The sequence below is a fragment of the Toxorhynchites rutilus genome, chromosome 1 (assembly GCF_029784135.1).
Source record: "Toxorhynchites rutilus septentrionalis strain SRP chromosome 1, ASM2978413v1, whole genome shotgun sequence".
NCBI classification, from domain to species: domain Eukaryota; kingdom Metazoa; phylum Arthropoda; class Insecta; order Diptera; family Culicidae; genus Toxorhynchites; species Toxorhynchites rutilus.
The window spans coordinates 27,672,475-27,686,501 of NC_073744.1; the positions used below are offsets into that span (position 1 = coordinate 27,672,475).

Sequence of the window (14,027 nt, forward strand, 5' to 3'; positions counted from 1 at the left end):
GATGACTGCAGCTTGCAATTCCAACCGAGGGATCGAAAGAAATTTCAGAGGGGCTACACGGGTTTTTGATCCAACCATTGCACACTCTATCGTTTCATTTTGTTGGAATCTGAAGTATGCCACAGCAGCTACCCCGCTTTCGCTTGCATCGCAGAATATGTGCAGCTGCACCTCCGTGGAAGCATCAGAAGACGTTATCTGGCGATAACATCGAGGAACGCTCACTTTCCGGACTTCAGGGAGAACTTCGATCCAAACTCTCCATTTTTCGGCATGTTTTCCAGAAATTTGTTCATCCCAATCACAACCACTACGCCAGATTTCTTGCAAAAGGATTTTTAGATACATCAAGTAATTGGCGATGAGCCCCATGGGATCATACACCGCCATCAACGTTCTCAATACCTCTCGTTTCGTGGGCATTCTTGCTCCTGACAACAGATCTGCATCGTGCTTTGATGAGATTCTAAATGTGAACGCATCAGTTGCCGTATTCCACCACATTCCCAGAACCTTCTCTGTCGCCATCTCTATGTTCAAATTCTTCTCCGTTCTTTCTCCGATACACTCTGTAACCTTGGGTGAATTCGATAACCAATTTCGGATCTCGAATCCTCCTTGAGAATGCACGAAGCGCACTTCTTTGGCCAGCTTCAATGCCTCCTCTTCAGTCTCCACACTGGCTAACATATCATCGACGTAATGTTCGTATTTAATACAGTCGACCGCCCGGGGATACTGATCCGCAAATCTTTCGGCGTTCTGGTTTTTAATGAAGTGGGCACTACTCGGGGAACATGCTGCACCAAACGTCATGACGGTCACCACATACACGTCCGGATCTTCAATGGGACGTTCACCTCTCCATAGGATCATCTGACTACGCTGGTCTTGCGGTTTCATCATCACTTGGAAGAACATTTCGCGAATATCTCCGACAACCGCGATACGAAATTCACGAAACTTATGGAGAACTGCGAGCAACGATACCAGTTGATCTGGACCCGTGAGCAGAAAAGAATTCAGGGAAACTCCATTCACTTTCGCGGCCGCGTCAAATACGATCCGCATTTTCCCCGGTTTATTTGGGTTAACAATCGGGAATATTGGTAAATACCAGTCGTTCGGAAGCCTTTTCGTTTTCTCGGCAGGTGTAAGTCGCCGGATGTAACCTTTTGTCACATATTCAGACATTTTAGTGGCCATTTCCGTGGCTAACGCTGGCTCCCGCCTCAATCTTTTCTCTAGACAAGCATTGCGCTTCAACGCCATTGCTTTGTTGTCGGGCAACCGCACCTGATCGTACCGCCATAATAGACCTGTCTCATAACGATTTCCCTTTAAACGGGTCTCATCTGAGAGAATTTTTAGCGCACGTTCTTCGTCCTTGGATAGGATTTGTTTAGACGACCCCGTAATCCCCAATGAATCTACCATAAAATACTCTTTCAAAGCCACATTCAGCTCTTTATCTACTTCTTTATTACACTGACAGATGTGGAAACTATGGACACCACTGAAGCCTGCTTTCAATGGTCTAGATGTCATCAAGCAGGGCCCGTACACGATCCAACCCAGGCGGGTCTTGGATGCTACTGGTTCATCATCGGTTCCTTCAGCGCTTCTGATCGTACGGCCAAGGCGACAGTTATCCATACCTATTAACAGTCTTGGTGACACGTTACTATAGGACTCAAGCGGTAGTCCTTTTAGGTAGGGGTATTTAGCTACTAACTGAACTACTGACAAGGACTGCTTTGGGAGCGCCAGGCTTCGAACTGTGTGGACCTTCGGTAACTCGTATACTTCACTAACGTCGCAATTGCCAGAAATCTTCACTCTCAGCTTCATCGACTCGTTTTCTTCCCTTTGTTGACCCCGGTCCAATTCAGACACAGTGGATGCGATGTTCCTGTAAGATTCAGTTCCTTCATCAAGCTGTGCTCCATAAAGGTAGCTGACGAACCGTCGTCGAGAAAGGCGAAAGTCTTAATCGTTCGTCCTTTACCATAAAGAGTCACGGGTGCGTACCGAAACAGAATATTTCCAACCATACTGGAATGGATATGGCAATTCTGCGTTGTCGTGCGTCCACCCGAGGACGTCGATGGTTCTACCGCTTGATCGTTATATCTATGGTCGTCGTGCAGTAATTTGTTGTGCATAAACGAACAACCGTTCTTGCCGCATGGAGCTCTAATATGGCAGGCCCCGAAATGCTTCCGTAGACACTTCCTACATAGTCTCCAATCTTTGACAATCGCCCACCGTGAACCGATGTTCATGTTGAGAAACTCGTGACACGTTTCCAGGCTACTGCATTCTCCCTGACACACGAAACAATCTCGCGAACCGCCTTCTGCTCGAGTCTTCGGGGTGTGTTCTTCGACAGGGTTAACATCCGAATGGATATTTATGTAATTGTCGTCCCTTCGACCCCTTCGCTCTGGTTTCGGAACTACCATGGATGGAATAGTGACAACGCTGGCTGCTTCCACCAATTTCCCCAGCCAATCTCCAAGGTCAGACAAGGTTACTCTTTCTAGAGTTTGTCGATGATATGCCCAGTTCAATCTAATCGAGGGAGGTAATCGCTCCACCAACTCATGTAGTAGAGCTACGTTACACAAATACTCATCAAGACCAGACGCATTGATAGTAGCACAAACGTTTTGCACGGCTACTCCAAAATCGATTAACGTTTGTAGCTTCTCTGCTTTCGGTAGCGGCATTTCCCTGATCTTGTTAATAAGTGAATGCACGATCACCTCTGGTCTACCAAACAATGTTCTCAACGTGGCGATGGTTCCCGAAAGGTTTGTCGGATACAACAGACGGCAACGTACCGCTTCCAAGGCTTTCCCCTTAAGACTTCGTTGAAGACGCAATAAATTTTCTTCGTCGCTGTACCCGCAAATTCTAGTCGAGTTCTCATAGCTTGCAATGAAGAGCGGCCATTCTTCAGGGTTGCCGGAGAACGTCGGTAATTCTCGACTAATACATTGTCGTGCCGAAATTTGGCTTTGACTGAGCGTGGAAGCGCAAAACAAACTGCTGGGATTAATCGGTTGAGACCCACTCGCCTGAGGATTCAAATCTGCCGCATTTCCGTCTTGCACGCCAAATCGCAGCAATAGCTGCCTTCGCTCCTCCAAATGCCTTTTCTCTAATGATTGCCTCTCCTCCAAAAGCTGCAACTCCCTTGACAATAAGTCTCGCGCCTCCCTATCCTCGTTCGCAATACTCTGAGAGGGACGAAACCTCGTTGAATTTGCCGTTGGTTCACCGCAAAATGAGCCCAAGCCACGCTGAATAGCCTCCGCAGGCCCGTGCACTCGACGTTCCGTAAGTAGTTGACGTTCGTATATTTGCCGCTGGTCTGAGAGGGCCTTCCGATGTTGATCATCTTTTTCCATCATGATCTTCTCGAAGTTTTTCATCTGGCTGTTCAACTTCTCCTGCATTTCTGTTAATTGCATCTGTATATCCCGAACTGATGTAGGCTGTCCATCGTTTGTTGACATAACCGTAGCACCTGTAGCGGTTGGCGTTGAAGTACCGGTTGGGATCTGAGCTGCCGCTCTAAGGCATTTCTCGCAGCACCAACGCACACGAAATGATACCACCGCTCGCACACATCACAAGCAACCATCCGACTATCATCTGGATTTCCGCAACATCCGCAGCTTATCTGCTGAGATTGATTTACAGGAGAAGTTTCCCGCCTTTGTACATCATTCATTTTAGACATAATGACTTTGCCTCCCGATCGCATAAACGGATTTTTTAAAATGTGGGAAATTTTTCGCTGTTTCCGATTTTATAACTTTATTATAATGCGTCGTTAAAAAATCCCTAGAATACACAGATACACATCATTACAATCATTACATTCACATCAGTACATTCAATACATTCATTCATGTTACTACATAGATTACATAATTCACTTCATATTCATTGTCTTCATCACAATAAGCTGTATCAGATAAGTTTCAATTTTTCAGGATCGCTATGTCTCAGGTAAGTATCTATTTTCTAGTATTATTGATCATGATAATCAAACATGTATTCAAACAATTCTTTCTTTTCAGGTTTATTCCTTGTCTTTGTTATGCAAAATAGTCTACTACTCACGTTTAATCTCTCGCTAAAATTCCCCAATTTATGCGGGCTGGGCTTCTAAGATTTTTGTTACCTTTTTGGAAGGCTAAAATTGGCTCAATTTATATTTGATTATTGTATTCAATTCACTCTAACTTGTATTTCTTTCTATCGATGTTTTGTTATTCTTATGCTTCTCTTGTGACAATTCGCGATGCAATGTTATTCAAGTGAGGTTAGCCACACTTCGCAGGGGTGTGACACCACCTGAAAATCCATTATTATCAGTGACTCTTCACAAACCTGTGAAACGAAGTTCAATGTCGTCAACGCAGATTGAAAAAAAAACATCCGGCAGATCTTTCGACAAAAATGTCTATTTTAGTTGGTTCAGACGCTGTCGAGTAAGCAAAGTTAAGGTTATTTTCCGTTCGGATAAAAATAATAGCACCATATCAAACCGTAGTGCTTATGAGCGAAAATTCAAAGTTGAATCGTTTGTTCTTTTATTTAGCACTGATGTCAAGATGTAAGCATGTATCAAATGCTCGGGAATTATTTCAGATTATATGAGTGGTTTTGCTTGAAGCTACCTGTTTCATCTCCCTCCAAATGTCCGTCGATCTATTTCAAAACGGAACTATAGCTTACATCAAATACAGTCGGCAACAGTTCAGTAAAACAGTCAAACATTCTATGCTTCAATCGTTCGCTCTTTTTTTCATTCATGGTACTCTGTCTTTCGCAATTTTGTTTTCGTGGAACAACTCTCAATGCACAAATCCGTCATTCCAACAGCGCACTAACTAGGCGAGAATAAAAACAATCAAAATACGGCTTAAAACTTTAACGTAGAATTTCGCGTGATTCTGCGTATGGCTTTTGCAGATTCGCCTTGTTGCTCGCACACACACATTTTAGGATCCAATCTTTTCGATTTCATCCGAATTCTCCGCGTCAAGCAGCTGAATCTTTTTCTGGAAGTGATTCTCGATAGTCCTGCAAATCTGCATGCTGCGATCACTGTCTACCAGGTTGATAGCGATTCCGTTCTTGCCTGTGAAAAGCGGGATAAAGTTAGCATTCCCGCAATCAACGGAAGGGGCACTCACCGAATCGACCGGTACGCCCGATTCTATGCAGATAAGTCTCACAATCGGCTCGACCATGTTGATCCATCGGCAGGTCGAAGTTCACGACAATGGTAACTTGTTCGACGTCAATACCTGCGCCAAAACAAAAACGTCTTAATTGGCCTATGGGAAAAACCCAAGCGATTGATCATACCAACCTCTGGATAACACATTCGTTGTAATCAACACCTTCTCTAGACCAGCTCGAAATCTGTCAAGTACCGCTAACCGCTGTTCCACTGTCAGATCACCAGATATAACCGCCACAGAATGGTCGTCAGTTGACATTTTGGCGGATAGCCAACTGGCAGTTTTGCGCGTCTGTAAAAATGGACCCACAATCATTGATCGATGCTCGATTCAAGAGAAAATATACGCTCACATGGCAGAATATAATCGCCTGTCCAACGGTAATCACTCCGTAGATGTTTGAAATCGCTTGATATTTCTCGTCTTGATTGCGACACTTCACGTAGTACTGTTTTATATTGTCCAGCGATTCCTGCTCTCGCGCCAACCGAATAACGATCGGGTTAGGAACGATATACTCCGCGAATTCCATTACCTCCCGCTCGTAGGTGGCCGAGAAGAACATCATCTGGCAACGCATCAGCTGTTTGTGTATCCGAATACACTGATCCTGGTGGCCTTGGGTGGCAATCATAACGTCCGCTTCGTCCAGCACGAAAACGGAGATCTTCTTCAAATCAAACGCCCGAAATTTGATCCCCCAATCCATCAGCTTGCCAGGCGTACCGATAATGATGTGGTCGGTCAGCTTCGCCCCTTTCGATATTTCCTCGCCACGGACAGCATAGCGGAGCTTAATCTCCGGACAAAACTTGGCCATCTTAGCGGCGACTTCACCCGTTTGAATGGCCAGCTCATACGTAGGCGACAGACAAATCACCTGCGGATAATTCAAATTGGGATTCACACGACTTAGCATTGCCAGCACGAAGGCGGCAGTCTTGCCCGTTCCCGATTGGCTCTGGGCGATCATGTTCTGTGGAGGATCTGCCAGAAGAGTTGGAAGCGCCGTCTCCTGAATTTTGGAAGGCGCATTGAAACCCATCGCATAAACACCCTGCAGAAGCTCGGGCTTCAGATGGAGCGCTTCGAAGGTCTTAACCGAATACAGCGGGGACGTTGGGTCCTTCCGCTGCACCTCCAAATCTAGCTTCGATTCCACCAAACCTTTTCGAATGATTTTCATCAGTAAACTAGCGTCTGCGGGACTGCAAATGAAGATAATAGAATTGATGAGAAATCGCAAATCAAATCGTTACGTATAACTCACTTGAAAGCCTCCACCTCTTCTGCGGATTGCGCGGGTTCGTCATTTTTAGTGGAAGCGAGACTCTCATTGACGGTTTTCGCTTCGGATGTTACACCATCTGCCGCTGTTTTCTCGGTGTCACTTTTTTCCCCTGATTTGATTTCCGGCTCTACCTTCTGACCAACTGCCTCCGTCTTTTCATCCTTACCCTTATCAAGACTCAAATCACTCACCTAATTTGTCGAAAAAAAACCAAAAAGGTTGATCGCAAACAAATATTATTTAATTCTGCAGATGTACCTCCCCAAAATAGGTTAGGACACACACAACGGCAGCAGAAAGGAAAACTCACCAGAGCCGATATCTCCTGATCCTGGGCTTTCTTGATCCAATTTTCAATCACGGGGGATGGAGAATCTGTCATCGTGGGATGTGATACAAAAACAGAACCAGTAACGGCGTCGATTGAAAGCTTCGAAACAGTGGTCACTGTACGGCTGGTAAACTCCTAAATTGTTAGAATTGTGCAAAAAAACGCTTTTGTCTTGCGAGAAGCAATCAGAATTGCCAAAACATCAAGACGCACGACCGCAACCACTACATAAATGAAAACAGTTTCAGCCACTGACAGCGAATGCACAAGGGGTCGACCACTGATGGAAGCTATCGAAAAACTGTAATAATTTTTCTAAGACGACTGCGAAAGAAGCAACTTGAAAGAAACTCATTGCAAAATACGAAACCGGTGACTCTAGTCGTTATGAAAAACAGAAAAAAAAAGTATTTCATTATTCGCGTTGACGGTGAACAACAAGTTCGTGCTCAGTTTTTGTGAACTTTTCCGTATCAAACATGTATTCTGTTTCAAAATGAAAGTCCGAGGACATAGTAAACGCGGTGCGATTCAATGCGATGCGATCAATTGGAGCTCAACGCGTGCTTGCTCGTGACATCTGACATAGCTTCAGATCACACGTTTTTAGACGGTTCAATAATATCACCATCCAGTCTAGAGATGGGCAAACCGTTTACGAATGGCACGAAAGAACTAGCTCGCCAAAAAGAGTGAACGAACGGTCGTTCTTTTTCAAAGAACGGTAGTTCTTCCAACGAACTGATTGCGAGCCAACGGTTTGTGAACGAACTGATTCCGAAAGAACGGTTTGAGAGTGAACTGTTTGAGAGCGAACTGGTTGAGAACTAGGTAGTGCGGACTGAATCAAAACGGCTGTCAAAAAAGATCCAATTGAAATGTCAAAAGAGATCCAACGATCAGGAGTGTTATTTTTCTTATGATAATCAACACTATAAAAGAGGTATTGTTGTCAAGGGCAAAAATAAATAAAATTATAAAATGAACGAACTACATATTTCCGTCAATTGTTTAATTAACCATTGCATCTCTGAAAGAGCATCTCAGCCTTTCACTGAGCAACGTATTTTTAATGTCCCCTCTCTTTGTCATAACGTTTTTCCGAACGTAATAAAAACAAACAAAGTCAGAGTTACGTAAATGTTTACTCCTGCGATTTGGAAATATTCGATAAAAAGTGGAAGGAAGAGCTGCCAGATGATTTTTAAAAAAAGTCTGTAAAAACATGTGAATGTCTGTTAAAAATGTGGAAAAGTCTGTAAAAGTGTGCAGATCTATAGAAATGTCTTTTAACGTTAATTTTCACATATTCATTAATACTTTGTACATCACGATGCACGTAAGATTGTATTCTGTATATATATACAGCCATTCCATGCCAAACTAATATAGTGGTTCTCAGATCTTCGTCAAAAGTGGTAATTTTGTTCTTTATCGCAAAACATTAAACTCGTATTTTTTTAATTTGTCATTAGGGTGCCCATTTCCATTTTAGGGTGATCTCAAAAATCATTTTTTTCCACTTTTTCCCAAATGACTTTTATCAAAAATTTATAACTTTCGAACCACTAAACCGATTTAGATGATCGACATATCAAATTTAAGCCAATGAGCTTTAATTGAGAAATATTTAACTTGCATATAATATGGATCCTATTTTTAATATGGATTGAAAGCTGAGAATTTTTTACATAAAATATCTTGATATCAGAGATGCTATTTTTTTCGTTTTTGAAATATGATTTTTCAAAACTAATCGATGGTTCGAAAAACAATGTTTCCCCATTTTTCCCACTACAAAAAGTCATAACTTTCAAACTATTGGACCGATTCATATCATCGACATATCAAATTGAAGCTTACGAGTTATTTTTCTTTGAAAAAATATTACTTTTGCGCAAAAAATTGAATTTTGTTTTTGTAATTATTGATTTAGTTAGTTTTTCATAGTTTTCTCGGTTAAAGATAGGAGCGCTATATTTTTTTATATTTTTTATGGAAAGCTGAGGATTATTTAATTCGATTTATTTATTTACCATCTTTGGTCACAGACCACACAGACTATTTAGACATTCTTAATTCTATCTTTAAAAACTAGTCTACTTATGTTGAAATCAAAAATATCGTGCACATCGTTAAAAAGCCTACAGCATCTATCTAGCGGATTGTTATATCCGTATGTAGTACGGTGCCCTTGAACTCTGAGAAAGGAAGTGCTTCGGAGTTGGCGGTTCGGAACGTGAATATTAATATTTTGCAGTATGCTGCCGCAGTCGATGTTGTTGCTTAGTACGTCGTAGATGAACAGCCTTTGCAGAAAACTACGCCGGCTCGACAGAGTTTGGAGTCCGATGAGCGCGCATCGATGTTCGTAAGGCGGTAGATTGTCGGGATTTGTCCATGGGAGCCGCCGTAATGCACTTCTTATAAAACGTTTCTGGATTTTTTCGATACGTGTTACGTGCACACTGTGATACGGGGCCCAGATCTGCACTCCATACTCTAATACGCTGCGAACCAGAGAACAGTACAGTGACTTCATGGCATGTACGTCGTCAAATTGCGCTGTATTTCTTCTCAGGAAGCCAAGCATGGAGTTTGCTTTAGTGACTGTCATCGATATGTGCTCGTTGAATCTCAATTTCCTGTCTAAAAGTAGCCCAAGGTCCTTGATAGAGCATACTCTCACAAGCGGTGACTCATTCATCGAATATTCGAACGTGACCGGTGTTCGACTTCGGCTGAAGGTGATGATTTTGCATTTGGCTGGGTTTGCCAACATTCCGTTCATCTTACACCACGATGACAAGCGTTCAATATCAGCTTGCAGAGCCAGGCAATCAACCGTCGTCTTGATAATGCGGTAGAGTTTTAGGTCATCTGCATACAAGAGCTTGCAGCAGCTTAGGTGGTCGCATACATCGTTTAAAAAAGTATAAAGATGAGAGGACCAAGGTGACTACCCTGAGGAACCCCGGACGGTAGTTGAAACGCATTCGATGTGGCATCGTGAACCTTCACGAAAGCTTTCCTGGACGAAAGGTACGATTCTATCCAGCGAACAATCCACGAAGGAAGACCGAGGCGGCTCAGTTTTGTGATAGCGAGACCATGCGGAACTTTGTCGAACGCCTTGGAGAAATCGATATACACGGCATCAACTTGACGACGCTTCTCGATGGCACCAACCAGAGTGTTAGTGAAGGTCATCAGATTGGTAATGGTGGAGCGTTTCTTCATAAACCCGTGCTGAAATTCCGAGATTAACGATCGGACTGCCGTGTACAGCTTATCGTGTAGCAGTCTTTCCAGGACTTTCGCCAAACAGTCCAGTATCGAGATTGGACGGTAGTTTTCCACGCTGTGAATGTTTCCAGATTTGAAGATCGGGGTTATGGATGCTAGCTTCCATGACTCAGGAAAGACGCCGTCAAGAAGTGATCGATTGAAAATAAACTTCACAGGGATGGTCAATGATGCAGCACAATTCCTAATGAAGGAAGGTGGAATTCGATCCGGACCAGGACCTTTCGAGGCGTCAACAGAAGAGAGGGCTTTGAAAATATCGTCGTGGCTGAAGGTGATTTGCTGTAGACGAATATCAAAACTCGGCAAGTTATCGATGTATTCCTGCGGAGTCGGAGCCTGATCGACTTCGTAAACGGTTCGGAAGAATTCCGCAAAGAGATTAGCAGAGCTAGCAGCGTCAGAGGAGCTTTGACTACAGTATGTAACGTCCACTGGAATACGTGCAGAGCCTTTTCGGGAATTTACGAAATTCCAGAAAGATTACTAGAAGTTACCTAACATATCTCGATATCAGAGATGCTATAATTATCGTTTTTAAGTTAGAATTTTGTAAATTTAACATGTTTTAAGTCTTCGATCAATATTCATATGTGACTAAACTAGACCTATGCTACTAGAATCCAATCTTCTCGCAAGTGTGAATTTTGCTTATTGGCTTCAATTTAATATATCGATCATCTAAATCGGTTCAGTAGTTCAAATGTTATGATTTTTTGCAGAAAGTTATTTTTGGACAAATGGGGAAAAATGATTTTTTTTAAATCATATCTAAAAAACGAAAAAATAGCAACCCTGATATCGAGATATGTTGTGTAAAAAATCCTCAGCTTTCAAGAAAAAATATAAAAAAATATAGCGCCCTCTAGTCGAAAGTCATAAAAAAATAAAAAACGACTACAATCAATAATTACTAAAATATAATTATTTTTTTCGCAAGTTAAATATTTTTTAATAAAAGGCTAGGTCAATTTTATATGTCGATCATCTAAATCGATTCAGTGATTCAAAAGTTATTAATTTTCATTTGTCATTTTTGGGAAAAAGTGGAAAAAAATTATTTTTCGGACCACTTAATAACTTATGTCCTGTAATGTGTTTAAATGTTTCAACGATCTACACATACATACATACACATACATACGCGTTGTTAATTTTTATAAAAAACAGTATTTCACCGTTGATATATTCGACATCCACCAAGGCTTGCGGTCTTGTCGTTGATGAAATTTATAAGAAAATGCAGTGTATACTTTCCATCCGCCATGCAAGGCTATACAAGTTTTAGATCACCACACGGCCATGAACCATGTCTGTCGTAACAATATCGAACAGTAACCCATATTTCGTCATAAGCAGACCCGAAAGCAAATGTAAGTTGTTAAAAATAGAATGAAAATTTTTATTCGATGTTGTTTAAATACTTAGAAGACATAGTCCTGACCCTAACTTAACTATTTTTCAATAAATCTCCTTGCATTTCAGCAAAACAATCTTATCTAGAACAGAAAATATTTATCAGAGACAATTTTCGTTCAAGATTTTTCCTTACCTGCAGAGAATGCAATTTTTCATTAATTGTGAATAACCGTATCCTCTCTTTCGTCTGCAATGATGTCAAGGCAAAAGTTCATACACACCAGATGGGCCAACCAGAAGGACTGCTGGGCCGCAAGTTGAGTATCGCTGGTCTAACGTCATGTGTATTGATATATACTGAATATAATAACTTTTCTGTATTAAAACTATGGAAAAATGTCATATGGTGAGTCAAATATTTTTAATGTGATGAATAGATGTGATGAATGTTTTACGGATATGTCTGTAAATTTACAAACATATTTGTAAATCTGGCATCTCCGGTGGTCTGAGAATTTATTGCAAGAAATCGCTTGAAAACATGCATGAATTTGCTTGAGAATGAAGTGGATTGAGTCCGCACCACTTAGGTTGAGAATGAACTGTTCGTGAACGAACTGATTCAGAACGAACTGTTTGCGAGTGAACTGTATGAAAAAGAACTGTTTGAGAACGAACTGATTGAGAGTGAACTGTTTGTGAACAAACTGTTTCTGAACGAACTGTTTGTGAACAAACTGTTTCTGAACGAACTGTTTGCGAGTGAACTGTATGGGATAGAACTGTTTGAGAACGAAGTATTTGCGGGCGAACTGATTACGAACGAACGAGTGCAGCTGAACTGATTTGCGCTGGAAGGGATGGATAATTATAACGAGAACGCTTGTGAGAAAAATAAAACGATATTGTCATTTACGAGCAAAATGCATGTAACGCAAGGTTTATTTTGTTAATGTATACTCATTTTGGGGTTAAAAATGAAATTAGATTTTCGTAGTATAAAAGGCAAAGCTTTATATTTTCAATTTAATGTATTTTTTCAATTCCGCGTAACATTCATATACTTCCTGATTATCAGAAAAAAAAATAGGGGGAAGCTGGGGCGACTCATGAATGTAAACATAAAATCTTCTAGTGAAGGCAAGTTGAGAAAGAAGTTTTTTCATTGCTTTCAATCCATTGTTTAGCCTATTTGGTTATCGTGATTGTTTGTATGATTGATTGTCAGTGAAAATTGGAAATAATCGCTGCTGGATTTTTCCCCTGAATGAACCATTATGAAACATGATTTTACATGGAGCCTTTTTTGTCTTAACAGGAAATATGAAAAATTACACATCAAATTATTACATATATTATTGTCGACCGATAAACATATTTTCATATACGGTTTGCGACTTTTCAAGCAGAAGCACTAAATTTGAAATCTCCTATCCAATCCAAAGATTTCAATGAATATATTGATGTTGGGTTCCAGCTAATATTCTATGTTGTTTTTAATACCGCTGAACGAAAGAACGATTCAAAAGAACTGATTCACTTAGATGAACGGTTAGTGACTGAACCGTTCATCAAAGTGAATTGTTCTGCCCATCTCTAATCCAGTCCATTCTACATGTAAACAGCCCAGCACAAGAATGCCAGATTCGAAAAAACAGAGCCTGGGGAAATTGGCATTGCAAAACAGATGCGAACTACGGGTACTTTTGTACTTGCTTGCATTTTTGTAAACCGGAATGTGTTTTCCCAATATAGATTCTGAAACCAAGAAGTTGGGAAAATCGGTATTGCAGATACGTTCAAGTCGGCAATACTTTTATACCCCCAAGCATTTTTACACTCCGAAATTCGTTTTGCTATCTACAAAGGTGGGTACAAATGTAACGGTTTGGCTCGATTATTCAAGACTGCATTGGGAGATACCTCTTCATGTCACCAGCTCACTGAACTTCTACGCATACCGTTTGATGATTAGGCAGCATGTTGATAACTATTTGCTGAGATAACGACTACCATAATGCATGAATTGACTTAAATTGGGTTTTGTTTGCAATTGAATTCGTAAATAGTTTCATTCATTCACTAGTTTGATCAATACACATAAAAGATAGCTCTGCGCAGCGACGATATCGTACCAAATGAGGAACATCCGAGGTGGTATTATTGCTAATTGATACGATTGATTACTAAGCCAACGGCAGTCCTTCGTCAACCTTGCGGTTATATCATAGGTATAACCCATCCATAGTTTTTGATGAGCGAAATTCACGCGCTTTCCGAATTAAACACGGTAAAAGTTATGACTTCATAGTTAGTTTTTTCCTCGAGTTCAATTCTGTGAGAAAAATAACCGGAAAAACTGGTTTGAACTAGACTAGATTTATGAATTTGTCAGATTTCACGAACAAAATGCCGTGATTCTGCACGCGATTTTATCTGTGTAAGTAATTTCCGTGTACGATACAAAGAATCT

At 41.2% G+C, this 14,027-nt stretch overlaps 1 protein-coding gene across 1 annotated transcript; it reads right to left on the reverse strand.

The window, feature by feature from the left end:
- Positions 1–4,559: 4,559 nt before the first annotated feature.
- On the reverse strand, positions 4,560–7,129 carry LOC129770643 (DEAD-box helicase Dbp80). Its single transcript, XM_055773601.1, has 6 exons — positions 6,869–7,129; positions 6,538–6,749; positions 5,620–6,475; positions 5,396–5,558; positions 5,217–5,330; positions 4,560–5,161 (listed from the first exon to the last, which is right to left on the reverse strand). The coding sequence occupies exons 1-6, from the start codon at positions 6,938–6,940 to the stop codon at positions 5,022–5,024; spliced, it is 1,557 nt and encodes a 518-aa protein (XP_055629576.1). The 5' UTR covers positions 6,941–7,129; the 3' UTR covers positions 4,560–5,021.
- Positions 7,130–14,027: the final 6,898 nt, after the last annotated feature.